Genomic DNA, 18,366 nt, shown 5'->3' with positions numbered 1-18,366 from the left:
GTTTTTACTTGTTGGGGAACACTCCCCCCTCCCCAACTGACTTTGATTTTTTTAATCAATATTTCAAGTTCTTTGAGCAAAGGAAAAGTGGTATTAGCAGTGCCAAGTACTTAGCTTAGTATTTTTGAAGGTAGACCTGATAAATCATTTCTACAGAGAGAGTTAAATCAGTGGGTAGAATCCTGTGACTAGACAAAGAGACAATAAACTCCAGAAGGTTATGTTACCCCTCCTACCACAGTACTGAAATAACTGGCAATACAAAATCTGCATTTTTTAATATTTTATCATCTCAATTTGCTTGAAAGAAATTGAAAAAAGTTTATTGAACTTAGAATGAAGAAATGCTACTCCTACAGATTGCAATTGACATTCTTGTTACGCTTGCACCTTTTTATTCTAAACTCTAAGCACAAATCCAGTTGCTGTTACAAGCTTGATTATTTTTTAAAATGTTTTTAAGGTTTTTTGAAGAGTGCTTCTTATTCCCAGTGTGGAAATTATTTGTCTTGATCAGAGCTGCTTCATGAATTTGGAACATCTAATGTATTACTAGAGAAAAGGCATACCTGCTGAAGTTATAGCTATGACACTTAATGAAGAATTGGGGCACAGTTGGATCTATTTTTTTCAGAAAAAACAAGATCTCTTAAGTAAAAATGTGACGCCACAACAGGTGTTTTATTAATGTCAAAATACATGGAAAGCTAATCAGTGTTGCTGACTTACCAGCTGTTCCAGAAATAGGATTGTCTTTATAATTGTGATGTTGAATTTTACTTGTGTTCTTTTCATTTCGTTGTAGTACTTGCTCCCTCTTTGTCCATTTAAATCTGAAAAATTACCCAAGGAATGTATTATAAAATCGAGTTCCGTTTTTCTATTTTTGATAACGTCCGTTTTGTAGCTGAAATACCTGATAGCCTGGTCTGGAAAATAGAAATTAACGAGGTATGGAATGATGTTGAGAAATGACAAAATTATATTAAAGGATAGTTCTTATTTAATAAGCATTTAATATTAAAAATTGACTAAGAGTTTATTTTATAACTTTTTTCTGAGCTCTCAAGATAGCTTTCGGTAAGGTTAATTGCTCTAGAATAGTAAATTAAGTATTAGTTTTCTCAGTGAGCTACTTCAGTAAATTCTAATTCAATATAAATCTTTGCATCTCTTATGGCTCTACTCTCTTTTTGCTTTTGCCTGTGATGTTGCATGGTAATATCACAGCACACAGTATGAGCATTACTATTTCAGATAATTTATGTACTCATTGTTTTACTCCATTATTAAAAAAATGTGGAATCCATGATTATCAAGACAAAACCTACAGATATAATATATGCCATATACTATGGTGATGCTCCTCTTTGAAGTGCTCAGATTACTTTGTTTCTACTCCAAGAAGATCAGCTATTCTGCTGTGGTTTTTTATCATCTAAGTCACCTGTAGGTAGTCTTTTATAAGCTGCCATATATACTAAAAAAATTCAGGTGGGACGTTTTAGTTCCTTTATTCATCTAACTTGTTTTACTTAAAAATAAAATCTGTATAATAACAACTTCTGTGGAGGGAGCAGTTTTACTGCTGCTGCTATACCTTTTAACTAGGATTAAGTAAAGGTTACACCAATAATTAAAGGTATAGGTAAATTGTGTAGGTAAAGTTTCAGCTTCTTACTGAAAATTTCTGTAGATAAACACGTGGTGTTTGTTTTTTTAAAAAAATCCTTTCCATTGTGTTCATCTGTTACGGAGAAATAAGCGTAAGAACAGTATCAGTTTAATACACTTAATTAACATATAAAGATTTTTATTCACTTGACACTGCAGTCTGTCTTTCTAGAGCTTTTGCTCTCTTCTGTTTTTCCTCTGATTTTGAGTTTCAGAGCAAAAGACTATTCTATGAAAACAAATGACTGTGATTCAAGAAAAACTGATTTCTGTTAACAGGAAAGGAGAGAACAGAAAGAGTAATATAGGAAAAGTAGGGGGGAAGTACCCAAGAACTGAAATAAACAAGACTTATAAAACAAGGTTTATAGAAAAACTAAGATGGTCTGAGCCTTGTTCTTTGATTTGAAAGTGAACTATACTCAAGCTGAAGTTAAGTTCTTGGACTTGAGACTTAAAAAGGCCCAGGGTCATGCAAAAATTACCTAGGAGTTGCAACTTGTGAAGCTATAAGCCAAAATACTGATAACTTCGTGAGAATATATACTTTTTATGAACCTTTGAAACCTTTAATGGACTGAGAAAACTGGATTTGTAAGTGAAACTGGACTGGAAGTTTCACTCCCTGTTAAACATCCTTTCTCATACTGAAATAACGTTGTTTTTCATAAGTATTTCTGTTCCTTTTAAAAATATGGTTGGATGATTTCTGTGTAGTGGCTATTTTTATACTGGTATTTACAATAAAACTAGTTAGACCTGGAAAATCAATCAACCCTTTAAAAACCACACACACAACCCCCAACAAAAAATGATTACATTTTTTGTTTTAAATTCTTGTTATCTTTTTCAGTTAGAAATCCAGATGATCAGATGAAGCTTTATTGGAAAGGGGCAGATACCATTGTATTTGAACAGCTCCGGCCATCTGATGGAGTATTAATGTCTTGTCTTTGGCATCCAGCTGTCTTGGTGTAAGCGTTTCTATTTCAGATATTAATTCAGAAACCCCCTTAATTAGTAATCATATTCAACTTAAATTAGAAGCTTAAAATTACATGGCTTGAATGTTCTTCTTACGGTAAACATATATGTAAATGCAAGAGGATTTCCTGAACCAGGACTAGAACGTTTTCTTGCTGTGAAGTTAGCCAAATGTTCTAAGTATTTTGTATTCCCGAAGCTGATTACAGAAATAACTCTACTTAAATAATATGGGTTAGGAGGTTTTATGCTAATATTTAAAACACTTAGAATATTTACACTGTGCAAGTAATCCATATATCAGAATTCCTAGCTTGAAATCAGTGCAGGTCTATGAAGTTGAATGCAAATTATGCAGTTTATGTTATTTTACAAATTATGCTTTCTGCTTGTTTTCAGGGGTCTCCCCCAATGTGAATTTAAAGGAAAACTGGATAAAATTATCATTTTTTTTCAAGAATTAATGTTCTCTGTAAGTGTTCATGCTTAATACAAACCATTCCATAATTTTTAAAATGTGTCTGTGACATTACTAAACCATCGTAACTTATACTTAATATGGGTTGCAAACATAACTATTGTTTTCCTCTTGGCTTTCTTTTTATCTTTTCCAGAAGGCCAACATGTTTTATATGAAAGCAAAGCTGGAATTATAAGCATCTGATATTTTTTACAGTTCCTTAGATGCTAAAACCTTGAGCTTCCATACTTCATTCTGTAAGGTTAAGAGAGTGCTTTATGTTCGTGTGTGTGGCCAGTGTACAGCTGCCATTTGGATAAGGGAACAACACAGCGGTATGGCTGAAACCACAGTGCACAGTACAGCATGCACACATGGAATTAGACGATGATGGCTGGCAAAACCTGTTCCTTTCACCTCTTTCTGTTGGCTTGCACCTGTGTCTTTATAGTTAGTCTCTCTCCTTTCCCTTTCTCTGCCTCTTTCTACTCCCTCCCTTCCACTCTGTCTCCCACATTCCTGCATTCCCCCCCCCCCAACAAGTACAGTTTTCTCTTAATATCTCATTTATTCCATTACAAAACTTTCTTTCTTTGTAGTCATCAGTTTTTTATGTTTAAAGTTCCTCTTTGTTTTTTCATTGTAATATCTTGTACCAGAATATAGGGAAGGAACAAGATACGTTGTTGTTAGTGGTAAAGCATACAACAGCTTGTTTTCTTGACGTGTTTTAGGTGAAAAGTATTTCCTGACACTCTTACCTTTTAACAATGAAATTGCTCACGGTCTTTGCACTTCAAAGACTACCCACTGAAATTTTAAGTTATAAATAATGCAGTATATTTTGCTTAATAAAAATGCCTCATGTGCAGAAGAGTACAGTAAAAGTATGAGTTTAGAATCCCATCACCTGTGTAGTAATATTGATATTCAAGAAATAAGTTACCTGTGGGTTTGAGTCCAGTGGTTGGTCTTAGGACTTCCCCAGTGCAGTTATAATGGGCATGGATCTTTAGAATATCAACATGAAGGATGAAAATCATAATCACATCTGTTTCTTAATATATTTGGAAGTCTTGAAATTTGGCAGTAAAGTGTATATATATATGCGTACTGGCCAATATTTACCTAATTAAATCCTTATTTTCCTAGGTGTTAACTAAGGCTCAAAATAATCTCGAGGCTTACTGCAAGGAAAATATATATCACTTACCTATGGAAAGGTAACGTGGAAGTGTTTAATTACAGATTTTTCTGTCTTTTCCAAAGGTTTAATATAACTTCTTGCAGTTCTAATCCTTATGAATTTGGGCATCAGGCTTACTTTGATGGCTTAATGATGGTATCTAGGTGCAAGTTCCTCTTTTTGCTTATATTCTAGTACCAAATTCCCAATTTTCAGAGTTAATATTCCTCGTATATAACAGTTATAGTGCATATCAAGTTGATAGAAACGATATTTCCCTGAATATTTTCATCATTATTGTAACTGCTGTTATTGTAGCATAGTTCGATTAAAGCATAACTCTGAAGGATCTGGTACAGAACACTGGCCTTGCTGTGCTTTATGTAGGTATCTGTGGAGAAAGGTAACCGTGTAAATGGTTCTGGTGATGGGTGTCTATAATTCTTGCAGAGGGTACTCATCTGTGCTTTGGGATGTTGAGTTCTTTGAGTATGATGGAAATATATCTGTAGAGAATATGTTAAGATACAAGGTGAGATTTAATGAGGCAGTACATTTATTTAGTAAATTTGAATATCGCTAAGAATTTTGAATTTTATATTCTCTGGATATTATATTGATGCTGGTTTATGATGAAAGTTCTTGGGACTCATTCTAAATTGAATATTAATCCTTAATAACAAATCTCTAAACTTAGAGAAGTATGCCATTTATTGTAAGACTGATTCCACAGAATTTTGTTTTGTGAATTCTGAGTGGCTGTGCGTTCTGTGATAAAGAATGGAGCTTGTGATGTGCCCATACAGAAAAGGATACTTGGGTTTTAGTCTCAGTTATTCCTTTCATTTTCATTTTCCTCTCAATACCTTTCTTGTTGCTTCTATACTTTGCTGTTTTTTGTATTTAGACTGAAAATTTGCTTTTGCAAATACATTTGTCCAGTTGGTACCATAATAGGAGCCTAATTTCAATAGTGTACTTTGAGTGCTGTACTACAAATAATAATTATGTATTTCAGGTGAAAGGGCATCGTAAGTCCTAAAGTAAGTATCAAAAATGGTGTGACTATATTAGACAATTTATAATGTTATGATAATGGAATATTGTCAGTATAAACTACCAGTGAAATGAAGTCATTGTAACTGTAATCACATGAAACTGGCATTAATATCTCTCAAACTGCCATGAATATCAGTTACTCCCATCATATGCTGACAGGTGTGATGAAGGAGACTTTCATAATGACTGGTCATATAATGATAAAGTACATGAAGAACTCTAGTAATTACGACAGCAACACTTTCTGTCCTTCCAGACCAAAGATCCCAAATGAATTATTTTCTTTTAGAAGGAAAAAATTCCTTTCAGTAAGAGTCTGTTAGTTTTGTCAGTTAACTAAAGTATGCAGACTTTTTTGTCTTATTTTGCTTTGTAAAGAAAAAAATTCTCTTCCTGTGTTTTAAATATATGAAAAAAATAATTTGTGTGTGTATTAAAGTGTCTTGAAGCCCATATAGTCCCAGTGTTTGGTTTTTTGCCAGTCTCCTTATGAGTAAACACAGAAACTATGTTAAAAGCATTATATTAATGATGCTAAGACAGGACAGCTTCAAGAATTGTCAGCCTTTGTCATTGCCTAAACAAAGGTTGAGTTCTACCTCTTTCTGAATACAATCTTTCAATTACTTGTCTACAACTTTTGTTTGTAAGATGTTTGATTTGTATTGATTTTGAAGGATGGGACAATTCCACAAGTGATTTGTGGCTTTTTTGTATAGTAAGCGTTTATCTCCAGGTATGCATCTCACATTGCAAAAGAAGAAAGAAATGTAAGGAGTGATTAATCCTTTTTTGAGGGTTAACATGAGTATAGCTTAATATAAATGGTTCTGTGATATTGTAGTAATAAAAGACAGAAAGCTCTAAATAAAGGAAATAGAGCATACTGTTTTCAGAATAACTTGGTCAGTGATTGTACTTGCATATTAGTTGCTTCAGTGTCTGCATCTATTGCCATTTGCCATCCTACAGTGATTTAGATGAGGTTCTTATTTTTCCATTTCAGTCAGTTGGCTTTCTCTTGACCATCAGAAAGGGTATGGGTTGCTGACAGGCAGTATAAGCAAGATTATCCTTTTCCAGTCTGCTTGGGTCCACCCTAGCTCTAAGGAAAAGACTATTTCAGGAAAAGCGTAGCTCTTCATTGACTTAACAGCTCAAGAAGTCAGCCTGTGTGGTTGCTGCAGCTGCTGTCTGGTCATGCTGTGGACCCTGGGTACTCCTGGCTCATCTAGTGGTATGCTCAGGGAGGCAGACTTGGTTTGCTTGTACAGATCAGTTGTGCAGCACATGTACAGCAGGTGCTGCCTGCATGTCAAACATAGCCTGCACTTGCAGTGGGCAGCTGAGGCCACTTCCTAACTATTTCAAAATGACAGTGTGCTCATTTGTTCTTTGGACATGGTGTGTGAGTGTTCTTGTCAGTGCAGACGATGTCATCTGAAAAGTGACAAGTGCCACAAACAAAGATGTCTAGACACTGATACTCAGCCTTGCCAGGCCTAACATTCCAGCAGCTTCTTAACAGCCCACCTATGCATGCACGAAGAGCCTTTGTACTTCCAAAGCCGTGTACTCTTTCGAAATCTATTATCAATGAAACAAGTGCCTTTGAACAGCCTGTTGTGGAGCTATAAGGCTCAGGTATACTCAGAGAGTAGATTTCAGATCTTATAGCTCTTAGACCATAACCAGTCTCTTACCAGCATGTGATTTTGGGAGGGTTTTTAACTGAACCAAGTATTCTAGGCATTTCAGTCAGTTTTATAGTTCATATTCTATAAATCTAAGAATGGAAAACATACTTGCAAGAGTTTCTTTTTCATTTCTGCTTGTAATGTACATGTTGTATTGAGAACATTATATGTTATATCATAATGCATATTCCAGACCGTAAAAATCAATTTGGCTAAATCGATTTTATTGTTTTGTAATTTATTTGAATAGTTGGATGAGCACGTGCAAAATACAGGAGGAAAATCCAGCATGAAGACAAATCTTGGAGGGTTAGGACTTGAGAGAATGTATTGTTGGAATGAGATAAAACCAGGATAAAATAAGTATAAAGATTCTTTTTCTTTTGGAAATATGTTAGTGTATGATAAATTAATGAGGGTACAATATGTATTATCACAGTTTTTTTCTCTATATAATAGAGACCTAAATGCTAGTGATGTATATTATTTTACAAAGTAACATGTTGCAGTTTAACAAATGATACACAGGAGAAGTTAAAATTATTAGTGGTCAATGCTACCATTGGGCATTTTAATCCACTTGAATTCCACCATTTATCTGAAGTCATCTGTAAACATACAGGTGAGCCTGATTTGATTTCACTCCTCTTTGGAATGAGCAGCTTTCAAAGAGAAATGAAAAGGGGGAAAAAAAGTAAGAAGGATTAATCTGCATGACACTTAAGAGCTGAAATAAGAAAGAAACCCAGCATTTGTCCTACTTATTTACAAGGAATAATTTAGGCCATTTTTCTATTACTGGAACTTAAAATAAATGTTTAGAATCATTGAGGATGGAGACACTTCCCGGTGAATGAGTGGACAAATGACTTCTGTCTTGGGTCTTAGAAATTCCCTTCCCTACCTCACTTGCTGTGAAGCTTTTAATAATGTCTTTGTAATCGTGTAGTAATTTCCACTGTTGAGGCTGCCATAAAGACTGGCAGAAAGAAAGATCCATCTCAAACTTATTAGTGAATGTACATCTTCCTTGGGTGTGAAAGGACGTAACAAATTAAGTAACTTTTACTGCAATGTTCTCCCCTTAATCAGGACTGTGGAATAACCTGAAACTTTTTAAAAAGCACTTTCCTCCTCGTTAGCTCACAGCTTTGGTGCCGCGGTTGTGTCGGGAGGCATGCCGAGCTGCTCGCGCCTTGCCGGGAGGTGGGGGGTTGCTGCCCCTACCCGGGGGTGCCCTTGGAGGGGTGCCCCTGGAGCGGTGCCCCCCTGTTGTCGTTGAGCCCAAGATGAACCGCCAGGGGGCGTCCCAGGAGCGGGAGCCACAGCTGGCCGCAGCCGCTGCCCCCCCCGCCCCTCCCGCCGGGGCGCCCCGCGGCGGCGCCCTGCCTCGCAAGTGCACGCCAAGTACCGCTTTGCAGCGACGAGCTTCAAAGTTTCCTGCAAAAAAACTACGGTGGGAAAAGCAAAAGCTCACCTCTGCTCACCAGTGTGTATTTTTGTAGGGTTTCTCGCCTGTGGCTGCTGCTGTTGCTGTTACTGCTGCTGACTTTTGTACGAGCTCATTCTTTGAGTTGGTAACTGAGCAGCCTTCTGAGAAACGCACATAAAGTTTTGCAATAAAGCATCAAGACACGGTCTGTGAAGACTGAATCTACGTTGTTGTGGCCGTTTTTAGAATTTGGATGTGCTGAGGCTCGTTATATCTGCTACTAAAATTTCAGAAAGTATGCTGAGTATTTCTGAAATAAAATGACTAAATTTAAATACAGACACCTGTAAGACTGTTAATTATTCCAATACTAACAGTTACTAAAAGCACAAAAAAGAGAAAATAACAGCTATCAATTTAATTTAATAAAGATGTACTTTCATGAGATATATCAGCACTCTCAGATGTGCCCTGCCGCTATAATTTTCCACCAACTAATAGTCTATATAGTAGGTCAGCTAGCACATATTGTGACAAAACATTCTTAAATAAGTGTTATGCCATAGGAATACGACATTTATAAGATACTTACTAAAAATCTCTCTATTCATGTCCCATCTGTAATACTGTTCCATCCAAGTAGAGCTTCTAATTAACACTTCAATTTGCAACTGTGTCAGCATGATTTTTGTAGAACAACATACCAATAAGTGTTTCCTTGGTGCTGAGAGAAATAAAATTTCCTTTGTGTCAGAAAAAGCAATCCAGTAGGCTCAGAAGTGTCAAGTAAGCTCATGTAACCCAGTGCTTGTTCTGTTGTCCTTATTTCAACTTACATTTTTCTCCTTTCATATTCCTTTTTCCACTTATAGAGCATTGTGATATATTCTTACAACAAACGTTCTGGCAGTGAGATTAACATTCGTTTCTAATAATGCTGTTCAGTAGAAATTTATCTCGGCCACAAATTTAAACTTACACAAAATACTTAGAAGGCAAAAACAATAAAGAGATTCCAGGCCAAAAATAATTCTAATACTAAAATAAAAAAAATAACTTTTAAGGCAACCCAGATTTCTAGACACTTTCTGGTGGTGACACCTTCAAGTCATTATCAGGTGGCCATGTTCCTTTCTTGTTTCTCACCTTTTTTTTTTCTTTTTCTCCTCCCCCCTCCCCCTTTTTTTCATTCTTCTGTCTTTAAAGGAAGCAAAAGAATACCTGTTTTGACAAACTGAAGAACTTCATGATTCTTAGCTACTCTGTGGAAAAAGTGCACAAGTCAAACCAGGGCTCATTTTGGGACAAGTCTGTTATTGGTAGTTAGTTAACCGCTTAGTAGCTAATGGTTATGGCCTGGTAAATAGGTTTATCATGTTTTGTCCTTTCATTACTACTCCATTTATATATGTGTTCTGTTGCAGGAAAGCCAGGGTCTTTTTTTCCTCCAGAACTGCTCCAATCTTTTAAAAAAATAAATATTTTTGGTTGTTTGGAAAAGAAACAAAATTGGTATTTTGTACAGCTTTTAAAAATAAATTTTAGTAAAGATGTTCTTGTAGTCAAAAGCATTTCACACAATCTTATCAATTCCTAATTAAAATATACCATTGCTGCTATTAAGTGCTTGTGTGGAAGTAGCAGCACAGGACCAATGCCAATAAACTGAAATGCAAGTAGGCAGGTTTAGTACAACTATTCTTTCCTTATTTTGCTGAAGAGCACAACTCAAGCTTAAAATAGTTACTACATCAATTTAATGTCATTCTTAACTCTAGTGGATCTTTGAAATATCAGTATTTTATGTGAATGCCCAAACAATTTACTATGATTAGAAAATCTGATTCCTGTCGTAACAAGCTCGTGTTCCTTTCATACACTTGGCATTTGAACTCTTGGACAAAAATTGAAGTTTTAAAAGTTTATTAGTTTAATAGAGCTTTGGGCTTCATTCATGAGAATGTAGCTGCATTAGAAGACAGAAGTTAGCAGTTCTAGTCTCCACCTGTTCTTCCAGTTCTTCTGATCTGCAATGCATACTTTCTTTCTTTCTGTGCATTTTTCCTCATATTTCACTGCCATATCTTGTGGTTACAGGACTCCAAAAATTCTGAGATTCCTATTTTTTACCTTCAGAAAGATTTCTTCTTACATTATATCTTAATGTAACAATTTTTGCAATAAATGAAATCCTATGATAAATATTCATATGCAACGGGATTTGTGTTCCTGACAACGCTCCCTGTGTGGTTAGGTGTAATAGTAAATATAAATCCAAAACAGAGCAGTCTGAGGGTATAGCTGAACCTTATGTAATTATAATTGCAAAAGTTAACAATGGGAGGTTCTTTCAAGTCCTGAATTTGAGAAACTCATGTTCCTGTGCTAAATGCCTATTGAGTTGATAGTTCAGTTCAGTAAGTCTTTTTGTTTACTCTTTAATCCTCACAGTGTCAGCTGGAAAGCTGCATGTTTTTCTCAAGTAGCCAATTTTAGGGAGTTGTTTTCTTTTTAACATTTAGTAGGTAAAAGTGAAAGCAAATAATTTTGCAAGAAAATGCGTTTCATAATCTTATTGTGTGTGTTGAGATTATATGTGCTATATACGTGTTTATACACAGATAAGAGGATGATTTATGATCTTGAATAATAATGAGGTTTTCTGCTAAATGCTTCTGTTGCTTAAAATTCCTTTGACTTTGCTGCAAAAGAAGATATCCTACTCATTAAATGCAAGGAATGACCAGCGTCATGTTGTCTTATAATTGTTACGAAACCAGCTGACTTACCAGAAGTCTTCCAGCTCTTGCTGTTGAGGCTGATTTAGAGAAAATTCTTGGAACTTGACTGTATGTATAAAACTGACTTGCTATTGAGTCACTCCTCTACAAAAAGCATGAGTTTCAGAGCTGATTAGGAAACACAGGAAGGCAGTCACATTGGCAGTAGGAGATGGAGCTAATGACATCAGTATGATCAAAGTAAGGGGAAATTTAGAATTTAAAATGTCAATAAAAATGATGGTTTATTAACGAATTTGTACATATAGCAGGCCCCTTAGACCATTTTTATTTGAAGAATTGCTTTTCTTTTAATGGAGAAAATAAAACCAACTCAGATCAACCTTTATACCATTATTTGGCACTCAAAAGGATCTATGATAAAGAAATAAATTAGTTTGCGTAGGGTGAACTTAAACTGAGTCAGACCAAACATCTGCCTAATCCAGGGTCCTATCTTTATCTGTGACCAAGAACAGACGTCTAGGAAAGAGCAAAAGAACAGCACAACCATTCAAACTCCTTGTGCAGATTTCTCCACTCTGTCTCAAAGATGGTTGTTGTGGTTTTTTTTTGTAGTTCTTGACCGTTTTTTGTCCTATAACTTTGGTTGCCTTTTAAATATGTGGGAAATGATAGGTTCCACAGTACCCTCCAAATGGTTATTATTTTCCTAAAATCAGGGTTACTGTTAGTTACAACTGTTTACATTAAGCATGAGTAATGGAATATGACTGAAGAATTTTGATAAGTTGGCTGTATTTCTCAAACAGGGAGGCAGGGAGCTGTTAGTACTTCCGGATTTTTTTGTGTGACCCACTGGTTAGGTGTAGAATACAGCCCATGCAGCAACTGAGAGTTTGAGTAGAATTCTTACCCTTTGCCTGCCATCACAGACATCATTTTCATTCAAGGCATTACTAAATATCACATCGAATCCTCTTAACTGCCATCCTGAAAGTGCACATTTTCTCCTGCTGTAAGGAGAATTTTTGAATGACAAATGATGCATCTTTTGCTGTTACCTGAAATATTTCTTTAATTGCTTTATTTTGCTCATAGCTGTCTTTGGAATAAAAATAACCCAAGTCTGTTGCACAGAAATGTAGTTAGCTGAATTACTGAATGCTGGACCCGATAGAACTCCTCTGTCACGCTCAAAATGCAGTAGGGGATATCTGTATTTGGGTGTCATTTAATTGCATGCAGGCATCTCAGCCGGTATTAATGTTTCAATAAAGTACAAAACTTTTGTATTAAACATTGTTTTGATAGCCTGTAGAACTGACTGATGTTCCTGTTAAGAATGCAGTATGGGAGGATCAGAACAGCAGATGCTATTAAGTATAAAAAATGTTTTATATGTATGCTAATATTAGTAACTGCTGTGCTTATTTTACTATCAGATACTTGGAAGTTCCTTTTTTACAGTACAATAGCTATGTGAGACTATATAGTAAATGTATAACTTTCTTATTAATTCATGGGTAGACTTAAAATGATATAAGATGACTTCTTGATGAGTAATGGCCTGAGCTGCTTGCTTATGTTGTTTCTTCTTGCTCCTACTAGCCTTGCCCTGTAAATCTGTCAGAACCTCAAATTCCAATGTCATATTGTTAAGGCAGGAAAAATAGCAGAATAGGACTCTCAAAATATTCACAAAATGGTTTGTTTTGTAATAGTTGTATTTTAAATTTTGCTGTTGCCATCTAAACCTGGAAAAGGTTATAGTTAGTATACTAAGTTCAATTGTTCATCTGTTGTGGTATGAAGAACTGGGAAATGATCTTCCAGAAGAAACAATGGAAAGGGGAAGAATTAAAGAGGATGTGAAAGGAGAATGAAGAGAAACTGTGGATTAGATAAAAAATAATCATAACAAAGTTAGTTTGCACAGGTTGCTACTTAAGCTCCTGGGATGGGAGGGACTGAGTGAGTCATGAAAGCAAGCGTTGATATGAGACCATTCCTTCTTCGATAAACACTTTTGGCGCTTGTTTCAAATTTCCTGTAGTCTAGGATAATGTTTTCCATTTACAGCAATTACAGGTATTGTCTGAAACCGTCTATGTGGTAGCTTAATAAGCTGACATCTGTTTTTTCAGCTGTTTATAAGTTTCCTCTCTTTGCTTGCAGGTGCACATATAGGAGTTGGTATCAGTGGCCAGGAAGGAATGGAAGCAGTCTTGGCCTGTGACTGCCCAGTTCGAATACCTTCAGAAGTTCTTGAACATTCGTGGTAGACGTTCTTCTTTGAGAATTTCAAGAAGAAATAACATGAGAACTTGCACAAACTTTGTTTTCACAGTGCTACATTTCTTATTTGTCCTCTGTGTCTTCTCTACTCAGGTTTGTTTCTCTGTTCATTCATTTATAGATGAACAAAATGATGACACATACTTTTTAGATACTTAGAAGTACTGGAGATCAGAAGAATGAGTTAGGCAATCTAAATATTTGAGTACAATTTTTTTGGAATTTAAATAAAATAATTATTCCTTCTTTTTCTGTTTTGAAAATATAAATGTATTTGGCTGTAGTTATTACATTAAATGAGCCCTTTCATTTTCCAAGTTTGTTAAGACATACCATTTTCATATGTTATACACTTCTGCCTTATACTTAGAAGGAAAAGAGAACCATATGTTCTGCTTTAATGGTAAATCCCAGGGCTTGTCTGAGTGATTGTAAGAAGTGTGTAGATAAGCCATGACAAAATGACTTCCCCTAACTACATCGACTACAAAAGATGTCCAGTAAGCAATTATGCTAAGGTAAAGAGCTGTCTTGGATTTTCATGCTTTTGAGGATGCGACCTGATTTCCTATCTTTTTTTTTTTTTCCTTTTTTTCTTTCCATAATGCTTGCTCTGTGAGTATTTCTCTTTAGGAAACTTTATGTTGGTGATTTAAGAAATACTGAAGGAGATCAAGAGTTGAGTCCTTGCAAGCTAGACATAATGTTTTAAAAATTATTAATATATTGGGCTGAGAGTTTTATGGGAGACTGTATTTGGAGATGTTTAATCAGAGTCCTAAATTTTGTCTCTTGAGCATTTCAAACGTGTTTTATGAGAATGAAGACTTAACCTCCCCGTTTCCAATTTTCTTCAGTTAGTGACACTATATATCCAAAAGAATAAAAATCATTGTTTTAAATCAATATTTAATAGATTAAGAAAACCCCTGCTTTTTAAATTTCTATGGTAGATTCCATAGACTCTAAGCAAAGAAAGGTTTTGATCTGTCTCTTGTAAATTCTTTGCTGTTCAGAATCTTCCACCTCTGTTTAGGAGCTTTTACTAGACCTTAAAAATTGGCCCTATGTTGTGGTTTAATCCCAGCCAGCAACTCCCCCTGCCCTGGTGGGATGGGGGGAGGAGAACTGGAAAAAGGTAAAACACATGGGTTGAGGTAAGAACAGTTTAATCATTGAAATAAAGTAATAAAAATTACAACAACAACAATAATTGTAACGAAGAAGAGATGGAGAGGAATAAAATTAAAAAAAAAATAATGGAAAAACCAAAACAAGCCCACCAAAACAAAAGAAGAAAACCCCAAACCCAAGTGATGCACAGTACCACTGCTCACCACCTGCTGAGCGGTGCCCAGCCAGTTCCCAAGCAGTGATCGGCAGCTCCCGGCCAGCTGCCCCCAGTTCATACACTGGGCACGACGTTCCATGGCATGGAATATCCCTTTGGCTGGCTCGGGTCGGCTGTCCGGGCTCTGCTCCCTCCCAGCTTCTCGTGCAACTGGTCACTGGCAGAGCACGGGAGACTTGAAAAGTCATTGATTTGAAGTAAGCCCTAGTTAGCAAAAACTTCTTATACTAAATCCAAAACACAGCACTGTGCCAGCTACCAGGAAAAAATTAACTCTCTCCCAGCCAAACCCAGGACACCGTACTAGTCAGAACAATGACTTTGGCTTTTCAGAAGCCTCTTTCCAAGTGTCCAAAAGGAAATAACTAAAGAGTATAAACCTGGGGTAAATACGTAATGTAATGATACTTTATTGTTTTACTTTCCTAGCTTCTGAAAATCTGCAGCAAAGGACTTTCTGAATCAAAGGTGGCGCTTTGTTTAGTAAGTGTTGAAGGTTTTGTCTTCAAACATTTCCTACATGTAGCTGGAAGTTCTGCAGCTTAAGATTCCTTTCTCCATTGTAGCTGCTGTCTGCTGCTTTCATTTAATGCCCCTTCCTCCTTGCCACTGAATTCATCATGATTTTATAGCCTTTTTTCGTCTATACTCTTTCACTTCTTTTTGTGCTGAAAAGTCCTAGTCTACTTAGTGTCTGATTAAATCAAATGGTGATTGGAATATACTCTTGTGAGATGCTGAAAAATAATTAGGAAATGAGTAGGTAGCTTTGGTTCTAAGGTGGGTTGATCTAGCAGGAAGAAAGCGTGAATAAAGAAATAGGTCTTTCTTCAATACCTTGAAGCATAGTTTGGGGTTTTTTTCTGTCCTTGTGTAACTCCTGAAAGCAGATAGAGGAAAAGCCCTGAACTGCTGCTGTTCCAGAAGTTGTACAGAGGTAAATATGGAGGAGGAAACCACTCCTAATGATATTGGCACGTTCCAGAAAAGAGAGAATCATGGATTGTGTGAAAGCATGAATAATTGTGAAAATATGTTAGTGTTTTGAGACTCAGGAAATAACCTTTCTGTGTCTGTAGAAGGGGATGTTTTTCAACAATTGCAGCAATTACATATTTGGTTCTAATTCCTAGTATTACACAGTATTGCAAAGGTTTTGTTGAACACTAGGACAACCAAGGTGTTTCACATTGAATATTTTTGCTGTTTTGGCTCACCTTAATAGATACAGTACACAAGTGTTTATTGTTTGGGGTCTTTTGTTTGTTTTTTTCTTAGAAGGGTTAAAAAAACCCCAGCACCACACTTAAATTTTTTTTATCTGTTGTTGCTAAGGCTTTTTTCCAGAGTTTTGGTGATTCAAATTTGAGGAGATTTTCAGACTTGTTTTGACTACCTACCTTTTTTATTCATCTTTTGTATTCTTATCAATGAACTGTGCTTAGTGTGGTATGAAAAACCATGTTTGTTGAAATGAAAACAAATGTTTGTTGAAAATGAAAGGGCTTTGATTTTAGGATAAAGATATAGATGTAGACTTTAGAAGATGTACTATGGGTGTCTTCCTACGTGCTTATTCAGAAAATGGAAATCTCTAGAATAGAATTAAAGAATAGGTTTAGCATAAAATCAAATTCACTGCCAACATACTAAAAATCTTTCAGTCTTGTTAAAAAGAGATCTGGCACTCAAGCTTTCAGGAGGCTGGCAGGTATGTATCATGCTCAGGTAAATACTACTTTGTACTCCTTCATGTTATTGGCACAGTAGACTTTGATTGTTGGTCCCTGATTATGTGCTTTGCTCTGTCCCAACCGAAATTCCTTGGTAGGTGGGCTGTATATACAGCAGATGACATTTTCTGAAATGTAAACTTCTGGTGATATGTGCATCTGAAAGCTGTTCCCTTGTGTCGTTGTGTGATACTAAATACTTTGGTGGGGTAACTGAGGCTAATAGTGCACTAGTGTAATTTATCTGGCATTCACTGACAGAATGTTCTTATGCTGTTTTTGCCTGATCTCATTTCAAATGTGATTAATTCCTCTTTTAGTTGTATATAGTATACATTCTCCTATGTAATAAGTAAAAATTATCATTTAATACTAAGTAGAGTAGGAATAATTTGTACAGTAAATCTAAAATCTCCTTGTATGACTTGCATATAGGCATAGTGCACTGCAATATTCTTTGCTGTGCTCTGCTCATTTTTCAAAACAAGCCTGACTGCAATGTCTGTAAAGAACAGAATCGTAGAATCATTTAGGCTGGAAAAGACCTTTATGATCATCGAGTTCTGCCATTAACCCAGGACTGCCAAGCCCACCACTAAACCATGTCCCTGAGCACTGCATCTACACATTTTTTAAACACTTCCAGGCACGGTGATTCCACCACCTCCCTGCGCAGCCTGTTCCAGTGCTTGACCACCTTTCAGTGAAGAAATTTTTCCTAATATCCAATCTAAACCTCCCCTGGTGCAACCTGAGGCCATTTCTTCTTCTGTCACTTGTAATCTGGGAGAAGAGACTGACCCCGGCCTTGCTACAGCCACCTTTCAGGGAGCTGTAGAGATAATAAGGTCTCCCTTGAGTCTCCTCTCTGGACTAAACCACCCCAGTCCTCTCAGTCATTCTTCATAAGACTTGTGCTCCACACACTTCATCAGCTCCATTGCCCATCTCTGGATGTGCTCCAGCATTTCAATATCTGTCTTGTAGTGAGGGGCCCAAAACTGAACAGAGATTTTGAGGTGTGGCCTCACCACTTGAAGTTAAATATCAAGTAGGGTTTGTCAGGAATCAGTCTTGGGTCAGATGTTACTTAATATTTTCATTAATGATCTCAATGATGGAATAGAAGGCTTACTCATTGAATTTACATTTCAGATGAAGCTGGAGTCACTGAGGTTACTGAGGTTTTATTCTAGGACAGCATGTAAATTGAATATTATCTTTGCAAGCTGGGAGTCACTCTGAGAGGAAAAGAGTTAAAATAAAGGTAGAATACAAGTAACAAAGATGAAAGCAAGCTCCCACACTTAGAATTTAGGAGAGATCTGCCTAAATACCATGATGGCAACAACTGGGGAAGTCACAGTTCTATAGAAAAAGATCTTGGTGATATAACGTGCTAAGATTCGATGTGAGTTGACAGTGCTACAAAGTTCTAAGAAAGGGAATGGTCTTACAGGGTGCCTGATGAGGATGACACTGCATGACACGTGAAGTAATCACTTTGGTGTGTTTAGGATTGGTATGGTCTCAACTTCAGTATGATCAGTTTTGGTTGTCTGATTTAAGGGAAGATGTAGACCAGCTGAAAAGAATTCTTCAAAAAGGTGAAGAATAAGAATAATTAAGTGTTTAGGAAACATGAACTGCAAGGAAAGACAAGTGGCTTTCTTCACTTAGAACGGCAAATTTTGATATCAGTCCTTTGATATGTAAGGCAGTTTCAAAACCAAAATTAGTTTATGTCTCTT

General features: G+C 36.2%; 1 protein-coding gene across 1 annotated transcript in view; it reads left to right on the top strand.

Annotated features, from left to right (window-relative positions):
- Positions 1 to 18,366, top strand: part of ATP8B4 (ATPase phospholipid transporting 8B4 (putative)) — a 71,178-nt gene that overhangs the window by 26,063 nt on the left and 26,749 nt on the right. Inside the window, exons 2-6 of the mRNA XM_080394690.1 lie at positions 2,528 to 2,648; positions 3,058 to 3,130; positions 4,271 to 4,341; positions 13,412 to 13,624; positions 15,312 to 15,365. Of these exons, the coding sequence (XP_080250816.1) occupies positions 2,528 to 2,648; positions 3,058 to 3,130; positions 4,271 to 4,341; positions 13,412 to 13,472 (326 nt within the window). The 3' untranslated portion in view covers positions 13,473 to 13,624; positions 15,312 to 15,365. The remainder of the gene's footprint in view (positions 1 to 2,527; positions 2,649 to 3,057; positions 3,131 to 4,270; positions 4,342 to 13,411; positions 13,625 to 15,311; positions 15,366 to 18,366) is intronic.

Source organism: Falco punctatus (assembly GCF_963210335.1).
Source record: "Falco punctatus genome assembly, chromosome: 7".
Taxonomy (NCBI): domain Eukaryota; kingdom Metazoa; phylum Chordata; class Aves; order Falconiformes; family Falconidae; genus Falco; species Falco punctatus.
Note: the sequence above shows the minus strand (reverse complement) of the source record. Positions and strands in the feature narration are given on the sequence as shown.